Genomic DNA, 24,219 nt, shown 5'->3' with positions numbered 1-24,219 from the left:
AATCCAGTTGCAATGCATATAAAGCTACAAACTGAATATTTAGGTATAACATAATTCTACAATATGGCAATGGTTTTGACACAATTACAGATAGCTCAATAGCAACATCTCCACATAGATGCAAATTTCAACAAGATTTACAACAAGACACTTTCTTTGAAATCAGCTATGCAATTCTTAACACAGAACACAGCATCTCACAGCCTCACACGACAGCACACACCGCATATCGCCGAAAAAACTTTTCTCTGTCTGTCTGAATCACACTGAGTTAACTCACTCACTGCTTGCTACAATTCTCACGGGCAAAATACCTTTTATATTGCAATGACAAAATACAATATTTCTCATACCAGATCAGTTAACCATTCCTTCTCATCCAATAACCAATAAGAATAATTCTAACCAGATTTTACGTTTGCAGAATTTTAACTTTCCTATTTAAATACTATCCCTAAATCCAAATAAGTCAATATCTCTAGTTAATAGCTGATATGCTATTTTTGAGAAATTACCAGTAAATATATTGTTATTTATTCCTTCTGCAGTAAGGAACTTGGAACAGTATATTTCATTAGCTAGCTATGATTTCATAATAGTTGAAATCATACCAGCCTTTTTATCCAGGTATATTTCTGTTTTTAGTAAAATGAATTATTTCAAATTAAATTAAATTACATAAAACCAGCATAATTGGCAGTTTATTTTTGTAGAATTTCTATTGGGCTTGGAGATATATTCCAGGAATTGTGAATGCAAGTATGAATGAGAATTGTGGGAAATAAGAATTTCAAAGTTAAGTGTTAGTTGGAACAGATACAGAAAGTTAGATGTGTCCGCTTTTTTGCTCCGATCTCAGACCCAAGATCCTCCTCCCTCCTTTGTCCTTAATTTTTAAAGGAGAATCTTCCTTTACGTCATTCGTTTCAGTGACCAATCGAGTAAGGCAGGCGTGTCTTCCCTACAGGCTATCGTCTAGATTTTGGTCAGTAGATGGCGTCATAACACCACAAGAAATTCTTGTCAGGAATTCCAATTAACACTTTGTGTAAGGGGTTAACTGTATTTCGTGATGCAGTTGACTTCATTTTTGGTTATCTTTACGATAGCCGTCCATCAAAGAACTGTCAGTCTTCAAAGGCTTTTCTAAGTCTGACTGTCTTGTTTTGGTCCATAAAATTGGAATTTTGACACGTCTAGCCTTGGTTTCACCTTCTTAATACAATGGATGCAGACCCTTAATATTTAAAAAGTAAAATTAATTACTTTTAATGTTATCTGTCATTGGTAATCCTGTGTCTGGTTTCTGTTTGAAACTATGTGTGTAGCACTTAGTAATATGACATGTGATATATATATATATATATATATATATGTCTTTTACACACATTCAGATTATGTTAGTTTAATAATATTACATTTCTTCATTGGTATTCTATCCATGAATATTCAATATTATTAATATAGGTATTATTTATATATAATTAAATATAATTATAGTTACTTATATATAGTGTCTACTATATATATGTGTTTCTGGGCTGTTGTTTTTGCTTTTCAACCCCCTTCTTGTAGAGAGTCTTAACTCTGGCCATTGTTTACATTAGACGCACAGGCTTGAATAAATAGAGTACACAGAAGTAAAAATGTGTCTGTGTTTGCATTGTGATACAAAATGGAGTCACCTCTGCTTTAATGGTGACTTACAGTATACATTTTTAATTTATATCTTAACACAAATTGTCTGCCAGTGGAAATATACTGACACATTGTAATAACAAAATTGTATGTCATGCATGTCTCCGAGATCAGTGTTCCCCAACCCCCGGGCCGCGAACCGGTACCGGTCCGTGGATCAAACGGTACCGGGCCGCCCAGGGGTGTGCGAGCCTGCCGGCTAATGCAGGGCTGGCATTGCCCAAGTGCCAGCCCTGCAATGTGCCTGCGGACCGGAGGGGAGATCAGAGATCTCCCTCCCCAGTCTGCAGGCACATTGCTGACAGCCGGCAGGGGAGGGAGTGAGAGTAACCACGGCAACGCTCCAAATCTCGCGAGAGTGAACTCTAGCCCTGTAACTGGGCTAGAGTTCACCTCACCACCACCGGACCACCAGGGAATCCCCACCGGACCACCAGGGACTAAGAAATGTCCCCCCTCCTCCCAGTAAAGGTAAGAGGGGGAGAGGAGGGAGGGGGGACATGAATATATTAAGTTTAATTAAATACATTTAAAAAAAGCCTCCTTACCCCCATACACACACTGCCCCACAAACACTGCCCCATACACACACTGCCCCCACACACACACTACACACATTGCCCCATAAACCCACTACACACACTGCCCCACAAACACACTACACACACTGCCCCACAAACACTGCCCCCATGCACACACTACACACACTGCCCCACAAACACTGCCCCATGCACACACTACACACACTGCCCCACAAACACTGCCCCATACACACACTACACACACTGCCCCCACACACACACTATACACATTGCCCCATACACACACTACACACATTGCCCCATACACACACTACACACATTGCCCCATAAACACACTACACACACTGCCCCACAAACACTGCCACATACACAGACTACACACACTGCCCCACAAACACTGCCCCCCATACACACACCGCCCCAAACACACACACACTGCAACTCTCACACACACTGCCACCCTCACATACACACTGCACCGCTCACACACACATACACACCATTTTGAGTCTATGTCTTTATGTGACTGTGTTTGTGATTTTCTGACTATGTATGTGTCTGCGTGTTTTTTGAATATATGTGACTGTTTGGGTTTTTTTTTGTCTTATTAAATCAAAACAAGCGGGCCACGGAAAAATTATCAAACGTTTACCGGTCCGCGGCGATAAAAAGGTTGGGGAGCACTGTCCTAGATGAACACATAGAGCTAATATATATGCAATAATGAACTGGGGACAAAAGTTGGCCATTCCATTATTTTTACCTTGGAGGGCAGTTTTCTCTCCTCCTTGATGTGAGTGGACTCAGTGTGGGCAGTTATAGAGGGTTACTGCTTACTACATGACCCACTGGTAATTCAGCTCTGGAGTACAGTAGATGAGTAAAGACCAAGGAAGTAGTGTGGACCTCTATAATCCCTCATGAAGTTGCATGGGACCTTATGAACATTTACCTAGTTTTCCAGTGGACAGTCCAGGCCTGCATATATACAGGGTTTCCTGTTTACCAGCATAGTGGTGGCAACCTTTAGGATTAAGTCTTACAGATTCATAACCTGTGCTGAGTTAGTCTTTCACCATATCTTCATCTGATTCAGGTCACGCAATGTTATTCGTCTCCACAAAGATGTCACCATTAACCCACAACAAATTGACTTGGAGCAACAGACTTGCAAGCATACTAACGGGATCTGGTGAGTGCATATCGGTTTATTGAAATAATCTCCATGTTGCTGCATTTCACTATCTTCTCATCTCATTGCTTTCTCAACCCTTCATTTTACGCTAATTCTCTTTATAACTTAGATTAAAAAAAATGCTCATCTTTAAATCAATGCTGAGTAGTTTATTTTGTTTCATGATATGTTCTACACTTATACAAATAGCACACAATACATTATTAATTATAAACCTAGTACATCACTGAATTTATAGTGCTTAAAGTGTCAGTGTGGGTGGAAAGCTTGCTTCTGAATTTTGTATAATAAGTTTAACTCGTGATATTAATTTTTATATTTTTGTTTTTCATTTTATACGTTTATTATTTTCTTTTTAATCCCAGTCATAATTAAAGTATCCATGAATATTAATACTGTCTAAAACCTCTCTGTACTCTTTTTCAGTGTGGACTTACGAGCATGTTTCAGCTACACTGCACAACCCCAAACATACAATCCTAGGATTAGTAAGTATGCCACTTCAAGCTTGCTGAACTACACTGAGTTTGTGCTTTGACCCAGTTGTGTTCCAGATTATACCATTCATTTCTACTTGTATAGTCGTATGTAATTTTCTCATGAAATATGTGATCTTACCAGTTTTTAGTTGGTTTAAGCCATTAAGGACACATGACTGAAATTTTCCGTCATGATTGCCTTTTATTTCTGAAGCTGTGTCCTTATTAAATGTGTCAGGGATGGTCGGAAAAAAAAAAGGTTGTACTTTATTACAAGTGGTGCAGAAACACTTCATGTGCACAAACAACATTCCACTCCAAATAGTTCTGCTTCACCGTCAAATCTAATGAGTACATTGATTCTCTTACAGTCAGCAGTACCTTAATGACCAAACTATGAATATAAAAATGGAAACATGTATACCACTGAAACAGAATTCGTTTTTAAAAGAAAAATGTACCATATATTATAGGTAGCCACTGAACAGAAGAAACACTTTCTGTTTGCTCAAAGCCTAAATGTTAATATAAACTCAATGACTAAGGAGATGAAAACATAAAGACATATATGAGAGAACTGAGGTCTTCTTGCAGTTATCTCATGTTGTGCAATGATGTAACAGCAGAGTAAGACAAACCATAGCAAGAGAGATAGAATAAAAAATACCAATTGTTCACACACTTCCTGTTTACGTACTCTATTAGGATTATGAAATATCTAAATAAGAGTAGAAAAAAAAAAAACAACAGAATTGTCCATCCATTCAGAATTATAAAACATAACTTTTATTAGATATATTAAAACCAATTTGCTAAAAAACATACTATACAGCAAAATAATTATCAGTCACAGGAGAATAATATATAATATATCATATATCATGCTGCTACTACATAATGAACCATAAATAAAGGACAGAAAGAGAATATATAAAGAGCAAAAAAAATCAATAAATGTAATTATAAACTAATACAGGATAAATACACTGTGTATACAAGGTGACTCGATATATAGTTACACCAGTAAGATTATTAAATAAATATGAATGATTGGTGATTAGTAAACAAAATAAAATATACAATAAAAAGTGATTTCCCTAGTAACATCGATATCTCCAGATAAACAGACGTCTGTTCGTACTTGAGATTAGGATATATGTCAATATGCTAAAAGATTTGCAAACAGACCAGAAAAGTAGCAGGCCAAACATTCAGGTTGCTAATGTTGAACTATGTTTCAGCAAGTGCGGTCGATATCGTTAAAGGTCAGTAGCATATCATGTCTAGCTGTGTTAGATATAAATATATATACAAGTGTTCAGCGAATTCACAGTTTTGCATCCAGATAAAGTTGCTAATTGTGTATTTGCGATGTTAATACTTGTCAGTGTGTACTGATACTGTGTCTGTGGACTGATACTAAGGATAAAAATGTGTTTTGAACATCCACCTTGGTAACAACCACCGATGTATTCCTAAACCATGAAATACCCGGTCTCAGATAATACATGGTGCATTAAGTATCTACTCAAACTGATTAAGGATAGCAACAGCAATGTAAAATAAAACTTTGATTCAAATGACCCTAATGGTTAACATAGTATTGCATCAATGATTGCACAAAGTTAAGTTAGCCTAGTTAGTTGGTTAGCCATTTTTGTGAAGATGCTTAATTCAGTGTTTTTTTTTGTTTTTTTGGCAATCTTCGTTTTTATTGAAGCATAGAATACATGGGTACAGTAAATAGACAACTTGCAAGCTTACAGAATCCAAGTATTTTACAATACATACGGGAATGCTAGCTCCCTTTTCCATGTGTATATTCCCTCTCCTAGCCTCTGTTTTAAACTGAACAACCGAGCGCAACTGCGCAAACTGAACTCTAGAACGTTTTCTGTGCATCCCTACGGGGGAAGGTTGGGTTAAGGGTGTCTTGTCTGGGAGGTCTAACCCCTTCCTCCGCCTTCGTCCTGACTGTGCATTTGGCTTAATGTAGTGGCAGTACTGCTGTCATATACGGTTCATGTGCGCGCCCGGGAGCCCGAGCCCCGCTCTCTGCGTTAATATCTGTCTAGGTGTTGTTGGTTGAAGGTCAGTCATGTGTGGGGAGGAGAAAGGGAAAAAAAAGGGGGGGGGAGAAGGAAAGGGGGATGTCGGCCAAGGCGGGGGTTAGGGGAGGGTGATAGTCCGCCAGCACCCCCGCCACCCATGTCCCAGCCCCGCGTGCACCGTCGGTCACCCGTCTATTCGGCCTCCCGCTCCCGCCGCCCTGCAGGCCTACGGGCCATGTACTCGATCCAGGGAGCCCATAGGCGGGTGCATTTCTCCCCCGTCCCTCTCAAGTCCGCCGTGAGGCTCTCCATGCTGTATATTTCCTCCACCTTTTCCATCCAGTTCGCCAACGTTGGCACAGTAGTTGTCTTCCAGCGAGCCGGGATCAAACTCTTGGCGGCATTTAAGAAGTGTCTTGTAAGCGATCTCTTGTATACCCCCAGGGGCATCGTAGTGTGGTGGAGGAGCATCGGTAGTGGTTGCATCGGGATGTCTGAGTCTAGTATCTCCCGTAGCCTCGCGTGTATTTGTTGCCAAAAGGGTTCTATGAGAGGGCATGACCACCAGATGTGAAGGTCTGTGCCGTCATCCGCCTCGCATCTCCAGCAGCTGGCTGTTGTTGTCAGGCCCATCCGGAAGAGCCGGTAGGGCGTCCTATAACAGCCTGTCATGAGCTTGTAGTTCATCTCTTGTAATTTCGCACTAGTCGTACCATGGTGTGTGAGGATGTGTATCTTCTCCCACTCAGGGATCGTGAGAGTGACACCTGTGGCTTGTTCCTATTTAGACTGGTATGTCGCCGGGGGGCTCCGAGTTGCGGTCAGTAGCATGGCGTACAGCGTGGAAACGCCCCTCGACAGTCGCCTCCCCTCTGCGCAGACGGCCTCAAGCTGGTCAGCACCCTGTGTACCAGCTGCTTGCCCGGTAAGGATTGGTAGTAATGCCGAACTTGTTGGTATCTGAATTGGGTCAGCCCAGTTGGGGGTGTCTGGGAAGTTAAAGTTTCCAGGGGTTTCAACTGACCCCCCGTGCACCAGTCCCCTAAGTATGGTTTGTCCGGGCTCCCCAGTCCAGCCACGTCTCTCGGCGCCAGCCCTCCCGCAATCTCAGGGTTGTAGATCACCGGGGCTAGCGGGGTCGGGTTAGTCGTTAGTTCTAACTTGTAGCGTATAGTGGTCCACACTTGCAGGGTTGCCCCAATGAGCGGGTGCCTCCGGATGTCCCTTGTCTGTATGGGTTTCAGTAGCCACATGACCCACGGTATTCGCTCCCTGACTTGTGCGCGTTCTAGGCTGACCCATTGCTTATCGGTGTCGGGCACATGCCAGTCCACCACTCGGAGGAGGTGCGCCGCTTGGTAGTAAGTTTGGAGCGAGGGCAGTGCTACTCCCCTTTGGCATTTTGGGCGAATCAACTGGGTATGTCTGAGTCTGGCGGCGCCCGCTGCCCATACAAATTGTCTGATGGCCGTGGTCAGGGAGCAGAAGAAGGTCCTGGGGAGGCTGATGGGGATTGTCTGAAACAAATACAGGAGCCGCGGCAGGAGGTTAATTTTGACCGCATTTATTCTCACGAACCAGGACACACAAGTCGCGCCCCACCTCTTCATATCCGTCCCGAGCGTCGCCAATAGGGGCAGAAAGTTGTCGGGGAACAGCCTGGCCAAGTCCTTCGTCAGCCAGATGCCGAGGTATTTAATGCGCTGTGAGCACCACCTGAAGGGGAAGTTCGCCCTCAGTTCGGCCGTCAGGCCAGGGGGTAGATAAAGCGGTAACACATCGGACTTATCCGTGTTCAATTTTAAGTTGGAGAGCGCCCCATATGTCCGAAAGGCCCGAAGTAGATTCGGTAGTGACACCGTTGGGTTTGCAACTTAATTCAGTGTTAATAAGTAGATCTGCCTTAACACTAGCGTTATCGCTAACATTAAGTGAGAAGTGTATCTCCTTTTTCAACTCTAGTTATCACAGCAGTGCATTGTTAGATCACCAATTAGCAGAGCAGCCAACTGTCTTTGTGAGAATCTTAAGTTTGTGAAGCAGCGTTGATGTGTTCTGCCCCCCATTACTCACAATGTACAAATTTGTAACGGCCTCTCAGTCATTGCGTTGTGTCATGTTTCTTAAAAATTATTTCTGGTCATGTTCCTTATTATAAACGCTACACCATCTTGTTTACATCTATTTTTACTGGATCCCTCTATCTCTTGTTTTTTTTCCAACTAATTTATTTAACCATTCCTTTCCTTATCCTATTTTACATCTTTCCTGTGCCCCGCTTATTTTTTTTTCTCGTTTCCTCTATATTAACTGGAATACAAACAACTGAATGAAGAATCTCTTCTAATTATTTTTAGCCTTGTTCCATAGACAAGCTAATGCTTGTTTATGTAGCTATCTATATAACATTGCAATATCCCCCATATTACTTATCTTTTCTTCCATAGTTCTCAGGTACGTGTTTGAGGCTGAAGAAAATAGGAGGCGTCAAGGGAAATCAAGTCGGGTCTTTTTCTTAAAACGCCAACCCAGTGATCCAGAATACAAGTTCACTAGCACTGTTGAGCTTCCCAGGCAAGGCTCCAGCCACTGCGTTACAGCTACATTCCAGCTACAGGTGACATTTATAATATTTGCTCTCTAATATTCTCGGAGAAAATTATATTTCATATGTAGATTACAAAGTAATTCTTGCTGTTTAAAATAGTTGTAATACAGCTTTAAATTATATTCTATGCATAAATTGCTTGAAATTTGTATATCTTTGCAGATGAAATGGGAATTGTTAGCTTGTCAAGTTCTGATGAAAAGATATACACATAAATATTTAGAGTATGCAACACCTTACCCAGCATTCTGTCCTGAAACTGTCCTGAAATTATTTTGGGACAGACCAGAAAGAATGTTGAATATATGGACAGGATTGTAGAGACAGGGCTTCTAAGGAGAAGAGAGGAAGGATCAGTTATGGTAGGCATCTTTGTACGAGCCCATTATACTATTGGTACTCAGTTTTGTTGTACCTTTTTTTCAGGATGGTATCAAAGACAAGCTTCGGTCTATTCCAATAGCTCTGAAATGGGACATACATGATGCACGAAAAAAAAGGCAATCATCAGTGGAAACATTGCCTCCTCTCCTGCCTGTTCTCAGTAATGAAGAACCAGATATCTACAACACAGAGGTGGGAGCTTAGGATACACATTGCATGACTAAGAGATCAATTTCTAAAACATGAGCTGACAACCAGCTTGCAACTTTTAAACCAAATTTATAGCAAAAAAACTGAGATGGAAATATTCAACATTTAAATGGTTTCTCCAATCATGATAACCACTACAGCCCCTCAGAGACGCCTCTCCTGACGGGTAATACTTGCAGGGCTGCAGTTTCCAGAAGCCAATCCAGTCACCATTCATTGGCTGAGAGTGTCAGCTGACTGTTATCAACCAAATACTGCCAAACTGTGCATGAAAATTGCAGAGAATTCCCAGATTTTACTAGTAACATGACGTAAAGTCATGATTTTATTAAAGACACGGAGGCGAGTATTATGCATAACTCTTTCTTTATTTCCTCAGCAGCAAAGATAGAGGAATATAAATATTGTCAAAAAATGAAAGAAAAACTGTATAGGCATAACGGGTAGCCAATCACATGGTAGAGGAAGTGGCTATATAAGTCCTGTGTCTCCCACAATCCCCCTCTTTCTTGCGAAAACCGAAGACCAGGTAAGAAGAACGATGTCCTACTTGATCAGCACAGGAAACAGGAACAATGCGACAACATCAAGCTAAAAAAGACAGAGAAATATGGTAATTTCCAGACTCAAAACTGTAGACTTACCAAACAGCATCATAAGGAGTCACAAACAATAAACTGGATTCTGAAATACAAAAGATAAATAATTAGTAAACATAATAAGACGTACCAAACCATCCAATCATATAAATAAACATATATAATCAATACATACCTAATTGAACAGTAAAAACCCGTAGAGTCTCAAGCATCTCGTATCCCCATTCCACACCGGGAGGGCGGGAGGGAATAATACTCGCCTCCGTGTCTTTAATAAAATCATGACTTTACGTCATGTTACTAGTAAAATCTGGGAATTTTATTAAAGACACGGAGGCTCATATTATGCAAGTTCAAAGCTGTGCAACTACTCGAGATGCGATGTGTTCAATAGGTCTGAAATAGAAGTCTCTAAAAGTCGATTCTCTGGACCAATCTGCCGCCCGCATGATATCCTCCAGACGACACCCGACTGAGGAGGCTTTAGAAGCCATCGCTCCTCGTACAGAATGGGGCGTAAACACAGAGGTGTCTATACCCGCAGAGGATAATAGTTCACGTATCCAACGTGCCAGGGTAGGTGTAGAAACCGGTCGATGAGGCGACTTGAAAGATATGAACAAATCGTGTAGATCGGCAGAGCGAAGGGAACTCGTGACATCCAGATAAACTCTGAGGCAATCCACCGGACAGAGCGCCGGACAGCCAGGGAACCTGGGATACGAAAAAGACTTGGATGCAGATTTAGTCCTCCTGGATATATCAAAAGTAACACCTCCTGGGGTGAATGCAATGGCGTCCCAATCCATGGCCCTGACGTCAGAGACCCTCTTGCAAGAGATCAAACAGAGTAACATCACCAACTTGGATGACAGTCGTTTCAAAGTCAGCTCCTGATTAGGGTACCATGAGGAGAGGAACTGCAACATCATGTTAACGTCCCAAAAGGCAGAGAAGCGAGGCCGAGGAGGACGAGCAAGGCGGATACCCTTGAGAAGACGACATACAAAAGGATGCCTGCCGACAGGGGAACCATCCAAACCCCTGTGTCCGGCCGAGATAGCCGAGCGGGAGAGGTTAATCGTGCGGTACGCCTTGCCTGAGTCAAACAGGGACGTGAGGAATTCCAGGATCAAAGGCAAAGGGGCCGATACGGGATCCACTGCCCGTTCCATGCACCAACCAGACCACGATCTCCATGAAGTTCGATAGGCAGTTTGTGTGCCTGGGGCCCAGGCATTATCGAGGAGTAGGAGAGTTGTCTGCGGAACGTCTGGGACAATCCAAGGTCCCCTGAAAGGAACCACGCTATCAGGGGTAGCTGGTGTTGTAATACTAGCCCGTGTGGGTTCCCATCCGGGTCTAGAAGAAGGTCCTGGAAGATTGGAATCAACCGAGGATAATCGATCGACAACTCCATCAAGCGGGGAAACCATGGTCGAGATCTCCAAAGCGGGGTGATTAGCGCTACACGACAGTCGTGGCGAACCAGTTTCGAGATTGTGCGCGCTATCATGTTGAATGGAGGGAATGCGTATAGCAGACCCCGCGGCCATTCTTGAAGGAAGGCATCGGTCGCCACCGCTGTCGGATCCGGCCTCCAGCTGAAGAACTTCGGCAGTTGAGTGTTCAGTCGAGATGCGAACAGATCCATCTGGAACTTTCCCCACAACATGTCCAGGCTCTGGAACACCGAAGTGTGTAGACGCCAATCTCCAGAGTCTCTTAAGTGTCTGGAATTCCAATCCGCTCCCGAATTGTCTAGCCCCGGAATGTGTTCCGCTGTTACCGAAACGTTGTTGAAGAGGCAGAATTGCCAGAAATCTTTCGCCAGAATTGCCAACATCTTGGACTTCGTACCCCCCAGGTGGTTTATGTAGCGGACCGCTGATACGTTGTCCATCTTGAGGAGAACGCAGCAATTCGCCCGTCCTGGGGTAAGGCTGCGGATCGCGAAAGCCCCAGCCAGGAGTTCCAGGCAGTTGATGTGCAACGATTCCTCCACGTCGGACCATCTGCCTCCTGTGGAAACGTCGCCACAACGAGCACCCCAGCCGTGCAAGCTGGCATCTGATTCGATCACCACGTCCGGGATGGAGCCGAAGATGGCTCTCCCATTCCACGCCTCCATGTGTGCTAACCACCACACCAGCTCGTCTCTGGACTCTGCGTCCAAGCGTATACGAGACTCGTAGGAGTGACCTGACCGAAGGTGTGACCCTTTGAGTCGCTGGAGGGCCCGGTAGTGTAGTGGGCCCGGGAAGATCGCCTGAATAGAGGCCGCGAGAAGGCCAATTATTCTCGCCAGCTGTCTGATGGACAGGTCTGCGACACGCAGAGCTCTTCGAATCTCCTTCTGAATGGCCTTCACCTTGGAACTCGGTAGAAACAGGAACTGTTGGACGGAGTCCACTCTGAACCCCAGGAACTCTATGGACTGGGCGGGATCCAGGACCGATTTGTCCCAGTTGATCAGAAAACCCAACTTCTGTAGCAGGGCGGTAGTCCATTCCAGGTGTTAGGAGATCCTCCTTCGATTGGGACAAAATCAGAATGTCGTCCAGGTAAACAATGAGGCGAACCCCTCGGGTACGGAGGAACGCCACCACAGGCTTCAGAAGCTTGGTGAAGCACCAGGGGGCCGAAGAGAGACCGAAAGGCAGGCAGGTGAAACGCCAACGCCGCCCGTGCCATGTGAAATGGAGATAATCTCTGAATTCTAGAGCAATGGGGACCGTGAAGTAAGCGTCCTTCAGGTCTAGTTTGGCTAGCCAGTCCGACTGGCGCAGAAGGTCCCTGAGGCAGTGTATACCTTCCATCTGGAAGTGCTGGTAACGCAGGAAGGCGTTGAGGGGACGAAGATTTATTACAGGGCGAACTCCGCCTCCTTTCTTGGGCACCAGGAACAGATTGCTCGTAAAGCCCTTGGCGGCGAACGGCAGTTCCTCTATAGCGTCCTTGGAGAGCATCTCTCCGACCTCCGCGGAGATCATCTCGTCTTGTTCCCGTGGAAGGGACAGTTCTCTGGGGGAATAAAACTGGACAGGCACTGAAACAAAATCTAGGCGATACCCCTTTACACACTGCAGAACCCAAGCATCCGAGGTGAGCTTTACCCACTCTCGGTAAAATAAGGCCAGCCTCCCTGCTACCTGAACGGGAGGGAAAGAAAGGGTACTCACCGTAAGGACGTCTGCTGGTGGTACCACTGCGGGGGTATCTGGAGCCCCAAGCTCGACCCCTGGCTGGGAAGAAGGGAGGGGTTCTTTGGTCTTGGAATCCCCGGGAGGGAAAAAAGGAACCTCTGGTGGCGCGGAATGCGCCTCGGAAACCCCGGCCGGGTGGACGGTTCCTGCTACGCCCGGCCCCTCCGAAAACCTTAGGCGCGAACACGCGTTTCATGCTCGCCTGCGCCTTGTCAATTGCCGTGAAGGTCTTGACATACGAGCCCATGTCTTTCACGAAGGAGGTACCAAACAGTAAACCCTCTTCTGTCGGGTCAGGTTCCGCCACAGTCATAGTGGCCAGCTTAGGGTCTAGTTTTTTTTTTTGCAGTGCAGGTGGTTACAGAATATAATCTTACGCCACAACAGCGTTTGTCAATACAGAAATGGAAATATATTAAGCAGTGGCTTTGAGTATATGTGCACATTTTTTAAAGAATCAGTATTTTTCACTTTTAAACATTAAACCATATGAACAGTTGTACAGAAGTGAGAGATACGGGGTTAGTTATGATAAAAACAGGGGTAACAATGGTAAGGTACGACCTTGTGTTATCTTTGGATTAATCTGACATTCAGTTTTGTTATTTTGTGTTATACCATCTATAGGAGGCCGGGATTGTTTCGCGGTCGTGTGTCCGACCTCTAAGTACAGGTTGAGTGTCTGTGTATCTGAATGGTGGGTCTCGGTGGAGACGTACGGTTCCCTGCTGGGTAGCGGGCCGAGCAGCCGGTCTTTTTATTGTTGCGCGTTGTGGTATGGCTCGTGAGTCAATGATGTCAGGGGTTCTGATGGTGGTCGTGTTTGGGGGATTTCTGGTGTAGGGGTTGCCTATGTAATAATATTTGTGGTTGCGTCGGCAAGGTCTGGCAGTTGGGCATGGTGCAGAGGTCATGGGGTGGTTGGGTAGGTGGTAGTGGTGGGTGCCTATCGGGTGGGGGGAGAGGAGTGGAGCTGCCTCCTCGGGACCCAACCAGACCCCCAGTAGGGTGGGAGGGGTGGGGTCTAGTTGGTGGTCGCTGCAACAGGGGTGGCGGTTTAGCTGTATGGGATCATGGTATGTTACCATGGAAGAGAGCTGTGTCCTTCCAGCCAAGGGTCCCAAACTTTGTGAAATGATTTTGGAGTGTCATGTATTTGTGCTGTGAGCCTATCCATGTCGATGTTGTCAATTATTTTAGTGTGTATTTGGGGATGGGTGGGAATGTGTTGTGTGGACCAGACTTCAGCGATTGCTCTCCGAGTGGCTAAGGCCACTCTTGCGATGAGTTTGTTTTCGTTACGGGTGAAGGTGTCCAAGGGTTTAGAGAGTAGTAGGGCCCATGGGTCTAGGGGTACAGGTTTGGTGAGTATTCTGGATAGGAGTGTCGTGATTGTTGTCCAGAGGGGGGAGAGTTTGGGGCATGTCCACCAGCAGTGGAGGAAGGTGCCGGTGTCGCCACACAGTTTCCAGCAGAGGTTAGTGGGGATTTGTTTCATTGCCTTTAGACGGCAGGGGGTGAGGTACCATCTGAAGAGCATCTTATATGCCTGCTCTTTGTGAGTGACGCAGGTGGAGATGGATTTAATGGATGACCAGATGTCTGTCCAGTCGGTTGATTCTGCTGGGGGCCCCAAGTCGGACTCCCATGCTGTGATGTATGGGAGGGCTACTTGAGTGTGATGTGTGGTTAGTGTCGTGTAGAGGGCCGAAATTTGGCTTTTCCTGGTCGGTGAGCGGAGGGTGTCTCTTTCGAACCCGGTCAGGGTCGAGGTGGCTGCTATTCGAACTGTGTCTGTTGTGGCGAAGCTTCGGAGTTGAAGGTATCTGAAATAATCGAATGTGGTTAGGGTTTCTGGGTCGGGAATTTCTGCGTATTGCAGGAGTTTGCCATTGGGATAAAGGTGGCCTAGTCTAACTATGTCCCTGTCTTCGAAATGGGTGTAGTGTTGTGGTGTAAGACCAGGTGGGAACATTTTGTTGCGAAGTATTGGGGTGAGGGGGGATATGCCTGTGGATAAATCGAATTTGTCGCTAAGCCGGTCCCAGAGGTCCAGGGAGTGGGTGATCGTTGGGGATGTGGGTGGCGGTAGTGGTCTGTGCTGTCTCGGGAGCCACATGTATTGGGAGGGGTGGTCCTTGCCAAATATAGAGTGTTCTAGGTCTACCCACCTTTTGTGTGCGGGGGGAAGATGCCAATGTTGGATTTGCGTCAGGTGGGCTGCATTTAGATAATGTGTGAGGTTGGGAAGGCCCAGGCCTCCATATGGTGTAGGTACGTATAAGGTGGCTCTTCGGACTCGGGGTTTCTTCCCGTTCCAAATGAATCTGTCTATAGCTGTTTGTAGGAGTTTAAGGTCGTTTTTCCTACAAGGGATGGGTAATGCCTGGAATGCGTAAAGGTACTTTGGTAGGAGATTCATTTTGATCGAGGCTATTCTCCCGAGCCAGGAGATAGCCATCGGTTTCCAGCGTTCGAGGTCTGAGAATGCTTTTTGGAAAAGGGGGGGGTAATTGGCTGAGTAGAGGGCGGCGGTATCGCTGGTAATTTGGACACCTAGGTATGTGATTTTTGTCGGGCGAATGCGGAAAGGGAATTTATGTTTCAGAGTGTGGATGGTGGAGTCAGTGAGGTGGAGCGGCATGAGGTCTGATTTTGTGGCGTTTAATTGATATCCTGAGATTGCTGAGTAGTCTTGGAGGATGGATAGGAGGGCAGTCAGGGTTGGGATGGGGTTGGTTAGGGTGAGGAGGATGTCGTCAGCGTATGCGGCAACGGTGAATGTTTCGTCCCTGATGTGGAGTCCTGTGATGTGTGGGTTGGTTCGTATGGTCTCTAGGAGGGGTTCGAGGGATAAGGCGAATAAGAGGGGGGAGAGGGGGCAGCCCTGACGGGTGCCGTTCAAAATAGGAAAGGAGGGGGGGGTAATGTTGGGGATCAGGAGTTGTGCGGCCGGTGTGTGGTACATTGCTTGTAGAAAGTGTGTGAGTTCTTGTGGGAATCCAAACTTGTGAAGCACTGCAAAGAGGTAAGGCCAGAGAAGGCGGTCGAATGCCTTCTCGGCATCTAGGGAGAGTATAGTTGTCGGGAGGTGTTTGTAGTTGGCGTACCAGATTAGGTCTATTGTTCTTCTCGTGTTGTCTTGTGCTTGTCTTTGTGGGATAAAGCCTACTTGGTCCGGTTTAATGAGTTTCGGTAAAAGGGGGTTGAGTCTCATCGTCATAACTTTGGTCAGGAGTTTTAAGTCAATGTTTAGGAGTGAGATAGGGCGGTAGTGGCCTGGTTCGTCATGGGCTTTGCCTGGCTTGGGTAGGAGGGTGATGTTGGCTTGAGTCATGTCTGGGGGTAGTGGGTTGCCTTTGAGCATTGTGTTAAAGACTTTGCAGAGTCTTGGGATGAGAATGTCGCTGAATGATTTGTAGTAAATGGCCGTTAGACCGTCGGGTCCTGGGCTTTTATTGGGTTTTAAGGTTTTGATTGCTGTTGATAGTTCTTCTGGGGAGATGTCAGTTAGGGATCGGGTTATGTCAGTGTCTGGGTCAGGGGTATGGTTGTAGAGGGTTGTGAAGTATTGTTGGAAGATTTTCCCTATCGTGTGTGGGTCATTGCTCATTGTGCCGTCCGTATTGCGAATTTGGGAGATTCGTTTAGTTTCGGTTAGGTTTTTGAGGCGTTTTGCTAGCATTGCGTCCGCTTTGTTACCCTTCTCGTAATATTTCTGCTTGGTCCACGTGAGTGCTTTTGTCGTGGCTGAGAGTGATAAGCGTTTGAGTAGGGCTCTAGCTGTTGTAAGCTGTTCGAGGAGAAAGGGGGTTGGATTTAGTTTGTGTAGGGTTTCTAGGCGGCCTATTTCGGCAATGGTGTCTAGCAGCTGTTTGTTGTGTTGTTTTTTGCGGGCAGTTGCTATAGCTATCAGCCTACCCCGTATTACCGGTTTGTGTGCTGCCCAGACGGTGATTGGGGAGGATACGGATGGGTCGTTGAGGGTGAAGTATTCTTTGATGTCGTTGGCGAGGGACATGGTCGTTTGTTTGTCGTGTAGGAGTTGTGAGTTGAGTTTCCATGTCCATGGGCGTGTCATGTTAGGGATTGAGAGGGTTAGGGATATGTCGGCATGGTCTGACCAGGTTATGTGTCCGATGGAGGAGTGTGTGATTCTTGTCGTGATGTTGGGGGAGATGAGGAAGTAGTCGATGCGGGAGTATGTGTTGTGAGGGTGGGAGTAGAATGTGTAGTCAAGGGTTGAGGGGTGTTGGGCTCTCCAGATATCCAGTAGGTTTTGAGTGTTTAAGAATTGGGAGAAAAGGGCATCATTTTGTGACGGTCTTGAGCCCTCCTGAGATTTGGTGGTACGGTCCAGGACTGGGTGGTGAGTGGCATTGCAGTCGCCGCCTATAATGGTGAATGTTGTGTTAAGTGCTGATAAGTGGGTCGAGAATGTTCGCCAGAATAGTGAGTCCGGGGTAGTGGGGGCGTATAGTGATGTGATGGAGTAGGTGGTAGGGCCTATTTTGCCCGTGAGTGTTAGAAATCTCCCTTGTTTGTCTGGGAAAGCTTGGATATCTGTCAATGGGCAGGATGATTTGAGTATGATGGCCACCCCTTTGGATTTGGCATCTGGCGAGTGGGCGAAGAAGCTGCGGTTGTAATGTTTGTTCTTGAGTGGGAAGTGTTTGTTATGGGTGAAGTGGGTTTCTTGAATCATAAGGATGTCTGCTTTTAGGCTGTGGGCCCATCGTAGTAGGGAGTGTCGTTTTTTGGGGCTGTTTAGGCCCTTCGCGTTGATGGAAGTGCAGTGTAGTTTTAGCGGCATGGCCTGGGAGAGGGTAAACTCTTGCTACAGTGGGGGGTGCGGGGGGGCGTTAGGGGGGGGGGGGTACCGGGGTCTGGGTGGTACCGAGGAGGCAGCAGAGGAACTTGGTGTTTTGTGTAGGGTGGGTTGGGTTGGTAATGTGCTGGGCTTACTTTTATTGCCAGCGAGGGTAGACTTGGTTGCCGGGGGTCTCTCTGGCCTGAGTGGTCGGAGACCGTCGGCACTTATCAAGTCGTGTGTGGGGGGGAAGTGGTCGTCTTTCTGGGAGCGGGCGGCAAACAGTGTGCAGTATCTTGCGGGCAGTTTCAGTTTAACATAGAACCTGAGTAAGTGTAACTTGGGAGGTAACTGTTGTAAGTCAGGGCGTCTCTAGTCTGGTGTCCCTTCGGTGGTGCTCGAGGTCCTGTAGGAGGACTTGGGTATGTGCGCTGCCGAAAGGGGAAGGCCAAACCCGTGGGTCGTCCTGAAACTATATACATGGGTGTGTGTGATGGTGTTGTGCCGCACCCCGGCACGGTGGATGGTCTGTTGGAGTGGATCGCTATGGGGGCCCTCGGTTCGGGAGTCCCAGATTGGCCCGGAGGCCGGGTCCCTTTAGGTCTAATCTTATGGCGGGGTGTTGTCGTGGGTGTTAACAGCGGCATAGGAGTGACATATTTATCTGGGTGCGCTAGTTGCACCGGCGTCGGGACCATCGCGGCCAGCCGCCCCCCCCGTCCCCGGAGGGGGGGGGGGGGATGGCCGCCAGGGCCCCGAGTCATTTAACATCTCTCTCCCCTCGGCCCCAGTCAATGGGGGTTGTTGGTGCAGTAAATTGCTGGTTTGTGGTCGTAGAGGAGCCACATCCCTTTCGATCCCGGGACCATCACGGCCCGCCGCCCCCCCCCGCCTCCCGGAGGGGGGGGGGGGGAAGGCCGCCAGGGCCCCCGGCATTTAACATTTAACATTTAACATCCCCCCCACCCGGCCACACCCAACGGGAGCCGCCAATGCGATGACTGTTTACATGTGGTCGCTGAGGAGCCACTACCCTCCCGACTCCGAGGCCGTCACGGCCCCCCGCCCCCCCCGCCCCGGCGGAGGGGGGGTGGGGGGAAGGCCGCCAGGGCCCCGGGTCGCCTCCCCCCCCCAACCCCACAGAGTGTCCCCAGTGCATGTGTTAGCAAGCCATTCAGCAGGAGCGATCAAACAGTTCATGTGCAATATTCAAAGTGTAGACTCTCCCCGCTGGGCCCGGCGCTATCGCTGCCCGCCGCCCCCCCGCTCCGCAGAGAGGGGAGGGGGCCGGCCGCCAGGGCCCCGAACCGCAGCCCCCCCAATCTCCCTCCCAGCCCTGTGGTAGGCAAAATGAGTGGCCCCATTGTGTTCTTACGGTTTTCCAGAGTCAATAAAGTTCTTACAGTTCTGTCACCGCCATGCAGGTGGCGGGGCGTCGATCTGTGCATTCATCGGCCATGCGGGGTCTCTGTCATAAGCGGCCATGAGGTGTTGGGCCGCGTGCTTGGGTTTGCCATGTGTCCTTGGTGCTGGGTTCCAGGGGCCCGAGCAGGCGTGGAGAAGTTCGGTCGGGTCCCAAGGCTGTCGAGTATTTCCCCGGAGCCGAGGGCGGAAAAAGTGCTTGAAGTTGCTGTTTGTTCGATGCTGTATAAAGTTTGTGTCCAGGTCCCGTTGTGGTCTTTAAGCTGGGTGCTTCATGCGGTGTGACCGCTTGCTAGGGCCTGAGGCTGCGCCGTGGAGCCGGTCTGTTGCTGAGGCTATGTACGTGTCGGGGTGCGGCAGCGGGGCTTGTCGTGTTTAAGCGTGGGCTTGTGACGGGCGTTGTCGCCTGTCTCGATCTCTTTGAGGCTGTGGTTCCCATGTGCGGTGTTGGGTGGAAGGCTGCTGTATAGTTACAGCTAGTTCTTGGGTGAGGTCTCGGAGGCCTAGTTGTGCGGCGAATTCTCGGGCTTCAGATGGCCTGTGGAGTGTGTATGTGTGGTTGTCGTGTCTCACCACAAGTTTGAAGGGGTGACCCCAGGAGTAGCGTATTCTCCGCGCTTGCAGTGCTTGGGTCAGTGGTCTTAGTTCCCTGCGTTTACGGAGGGTAGTGGGTGCCAGGTCCTGGTACAGTTGTACTGTATGGCCTTCAATTTGTAGTGGGGTCTCCCTTGTTGCGCGCATAATCGCCTCTTTAATGTGGAAGTAGTGGCATCGGATAATGATGTCTCGAGGCTGCGTGGTGTTTGTGGATGGAGGGCGGAGGGCCCTATGTGCTCTGTCGAGGAGGAGGTCTGACGGCGGGGCGTCAGGCAGCAAGCTGCTGAAGGCCTCGTGTAGTATGGCGGTTAGTGCCTCTGGTGCTGAGGATTCTGGCAGACCCCGTATGCGAATGTTATTACGCCTTGACCTGTTATTCAGATCTTCTTGTGTTTCTTCCAAGTATGTAATTTGTTCTTGTAAGTCTTTGAGGGAGGCCTCGTGAGTGGAGGTGGTAGCGGTAACCTCATCCATTTTGTTTTCAAGCGCATGTGTGCGTTTAGAGAGGTCAGTCAGTCCTTCTTTGAGTGGGGTTAGGTGTTTGGAGAGTTCTTCTGCCACTAAGGACTTCATGTCAGTCAGCAAGTCCTTTAAGTCTTTTTTGGTAAGGGGAGATGATTCCCTTTTGTGGCTAGCTATGCTTGTATCAGAGTCTGAATCTGAGGCCTGCTGGCTGTGGGAGCATGGTGTCTCCTTCTCTGACCTTGTTTTGAATATCGGAGCTACGGCTGCTCCGGTCTTCGATTTTCGTCCTCCGCCCATTGTGCTGTTGCCTGGTGTGGGTCAGTGCTGTGGGAGTCGGTCCAGGGCTAATGTTTCGGTTCCGGTGCCCTTATTATCTGCTGATGTGCCGTTTGCCGCCTCGGAGCTCACTCAGACTGCGGCCATCTTCGTCGGCGGTTAAGCTCCGCCCCTGGGTCTAGTTTTAATAGTATCGCCTTGCGCCTTTCCGCAGACATCGCCGTATTGGCGTTCCCCAGCAAGCATATGGCCCGTTGGACCCAACCTATGGCCACGTCTACGTCCAAAACTGAATCCCCAGCTTTAGCAGCATCTAGAAGCTCATAGAGCTTCGAGAGGGGTCCCAGTGTATCCAGGATCTTGTCCTGGCATCCCTTCAGGGAATTGTCAAGACCCTTTTTGGGCTTCCAGCCCGACTTACCCAGGAACTGGGCAATCTGTGGGTCAATATCTGGGGTTTTGCCCGCAGCGCCCGGGAGAGAAGGGCGTGGGCATTCGGCCCGTAGCTTATTGCGGCCTTCTCTGGAAAGGGGTGTGCGGATACGTTTGGCCACATATTGGGCAATATGATCCGGGGGAACCCATTCAGCGGACCGGGGGTGACGCAGGTCGTCTGGGTCGAACAGGGGATTACCCTGAGGATCAAGGATCGTTTTGTCATCCCCAGAGGGGCCTAATACTGGACCCCGGGCCTTGGCGGAGGATTCTGATGGGTTAACGCCCGTAAGGGGCAAATCCTCCCCAGATACCTCATCATCATCAAAGGAGTCATACTCCATATAGTCGGATTCCTCCTCCACACTCCGGTCGGTATCCGACCCATCATCAAGGGCTCTAGCCCGTTTCCATAATCTAGCCTTTTTAGCCCGGCCAGGGGCTCTTTTGCGCGTGGTGTGCGCGCCATCTGTGACCGCCTCAAGCGTGTCAGTCATGGCAGGTAGAACCTGCATCGAGGAGTGGGAGCCGACATGTTTGGACTTGGCCTTTGCCTTACGGGCTCCAGGCACAGTCTGAGCAGGGGAGGGGGACCCCACACCCGTAGGGGCGGGGGAGGCCAGAGCAGGCAAAACTAGGGAGTGCATGGATTGCGAAAAGGAGGTAGTAACAGCCCCCATGGCCGAGGCAATAGCCTTCTGAATGGAGGAGGCCATAGTGGCTTCCAGCATGGCCTGAAACTCTTGGGAGGCCCTAGCACCCTCAGCACTGTCTGAGTGAAAATCCCCAGGGGGACCTGTAGGCCCATCCTCCCTATCCTACATGATGTAAATCTGTAGTGGGCAGCTAAAGAAAATAAACCGCTAAATGACACTAAGGTGAATAAAGGATAGCAAAGGGTTGAGTAACCCACAGAAAGCGATACACACAGACCGTCTAGCGTTCCCAGGGGACCCGGCAAAGCAAAGGTGACCGCACGGCAGCACAGGGGAAGGATCGAGGTCCGCCCAAGATGGCCGCCGCACGTGAGGGAAGGCGCACGCGACCGGGCACTCGGCGGGGGAAGGGGCTCGTGCACCCGACCTGCCGAGCCCGCCCGCGAGCGGGGAAGAATGCGTGCGCAGCCGCGGCCGAAAATAGAGCGGTCGCGGCAAGGCACAGAGCCGGGAACCGTGCGGAAGCACGAGGAGGGAAGGGCAGGCTACAGGACTCCCCGGGAGGGAGAAGAGCACTAAGGGGTCCCAGGGGGAACGCTAGCGGTAACAGGTAAAAAAACGTACAAGTTATAAACAGTACACAACGAAAAATCAATACAAGTAAACGATTATCAAAACTTAGTCAGAGAGAAGCAAAAGCACTTATCTGTCTGAGGAAGCAGCAAAGAAAGAGGGGGATTGTGGGAGACACAGGACTTATATAGCCACTTCCTCTACCATGTGATTGGCTACCCGTTATGCCTATACAGTTTTTCTTTCATTTTTTGACAATATTTATATTCCTCTATCTTTGCTGCTGAGGAAATAAAGAAAGAGTTATGCATAATATGAGCCTCCGTGTCTTTAATAAAATTGACATTAGCCAGCTCAAAACCCTTGTTCTAGACCTGCTGATAATACCCCATGACCCTGCCGGAGGTAGAGTTACACCACTGGCAGCCACGGGGTCAATCTTGGCATATACAATGTTTCATACTGACTCACTGCACATTCAGACTCCAGGCACCATGACCACTTCAAATCACTAAAGTGCTTATATATTTGGAGTAACCCTTTAAAGTGAAACAATAGACAAAATCGTCCCCCTATTTTTACAATATATTATATACATAATACATTTAATACATTTAAAATACTGCAACAAATGCAGTTAAAATAATAATTTAAATACAAAATGTATTAAGAGGCTGTCTGGTGGAGCAGTCAGACCACTCCTTAACCTGTAAGTGGCCCCGCCATTCAGGAGCCTTTCAATCAGGGGTGTGGAGTCTGATCTCACCACTTGAATCCCTGCCCATCAGAATTTTATTAGACAAGTATGTTATCCCCCACCCACAGTCCAAATAATCACATAGGGTGATTGGAGCACCATAACATGACTGATATCAGTCAATATTTAAGGGAAAAACAGTGAGCGCACCTTCATGCCATAAAGGAATACATTTATTGTGGCACACACACATATAAAGAAACACAGCTTTTCAGTCATCAATACGACCTTTGAAAAAAAAAGCCATAGTGGTAACAGAAACATTTTTTTTTCCACAGTAGTTACAAGTCGCTTCCAGCAGGGAGACTGGGTGCAGGATACTGTCTGCATCATAAATGTTGCAATGATAGAATGTTGCTAAGGTGATTAGACTGACCCTTTAAAGATTTTGAATTGTATTTTTCTACTAAATGTTTGCATATTCGCTGTCAGTTTACAGCAAGTCACTGAGTGGTAAATGCCCCTACACTGGGGATAGCAAAACAGCCCTTGGTACATCATTCTCGTTTGTAAGGTGTATTGCAAAGCATTACAACCAATCAGCACCACACGTTACAACCAATCAGCAGTATAATTTTGTTGTCAACAAAAAGATGCATTTTAATTTAATTGCACACGTAATCACACACTAAAGTAGCTTAAGAGATACTAGGGATTCATTTAGTTTTTGAAATGCTTTTGACCCTTCAGAACACCGGTTTAGGCAGTTGCTCTGAAGTTTGGTTTATTTAATTGAATGTCACTCTCTCCAGGTGAACTTTCTCAGAGAAGGCTGTGGATGGGACAAGATCTGTCAAAGCAATCTACAGCTGAATTATACCTTCTTCTCCCATGTAGCCAATGAGTTTACTCCACTCCCCATGTGAGTATACTGTCAGACTGTGCTTGAGGTGTATACTAGGTATGATGAATTCAGCATATCCCTTTTATCCAAGTTCAGTTCTTCAATATGGTCTTCTGTAGGTAATCCAAATAGAAAAGGAAATGATCACATTATTTTTGAAGTGTGTAAGTAGGTTACGTTGCAGGGTACATGGTAAATCTGTACATTCTTACAGTTACAGAATGTGTTCCCATGTTACACACAAGACACGTTAGTCATATACATAGGGGCTCAATGTGGAGTTATTATCTCTTGGTGTCACTGGCCATGAATCTCCTATAACACCATCCACTGCCCACCTCCAGACACTATTATCCCAATATACAAACTGGATCTGGGGACATTAAAGATATTGATTGAGACTTTTACAACC

The 24,219-nt window shown here is 47.5% G+C and overlaps 1 protein-coding gene across 4 annotated transcripts in view; it reads left to right on the top strand.

Annotated features, from left to right (window-relative positions):
* Positions 1-24,219, top strand: part of ITGA7 (integrin subunit alpha 7) — a 165,492-nt gene that overhangs the window by 101,366 nt on the left and 39,907 nt on the right. For all 4 annotated transcript variants that reach the window (XM_063426236.1, XM_063426210.1, XM_063426219.1 and 1 more), the window contains 5 exons: positions 3,337-3,432; positions 3,862-3,923; positions 8,413-8,582; positions 9,000-9,149; positions 23,716-23,825. In XM_063426236.1, coding sequence (XP_063282306.1) covers positions 3,337-3,432; positions 3,862-3,923; positions 8,413-8,582; positions 9,000-9,149; positions 23,716-23,825 — 588 coding nt within the window. The remainder of the gene's footprint in view (positions 1-3,336; positions 3,433-3,861; positions 3,924-8,412; positions 8,583-8,999; positions 9,150-23,715; positions 23,826-24,219) is intronic.

The sequence above is a fragment of the Pelobates fuscus genome, chromosome 1 (genome assembly GCF_036172605.1).
Source record: "Pelobates fuscus isolate aPelFus1 chromosome 1, aPelFus1.pri, whole genome shotgun sequence".
Taxonomy (NCBI): Eukaryota; Metazoa; Chordata; class Amphibia; order Anura; family Pelobatidae; genus Pelobates; species Pelobates fuscus.
Note: the sequence above shows the minus strand (reverse complement) of the source record. Positions and strands in the feature narration are given on the sequence as shown.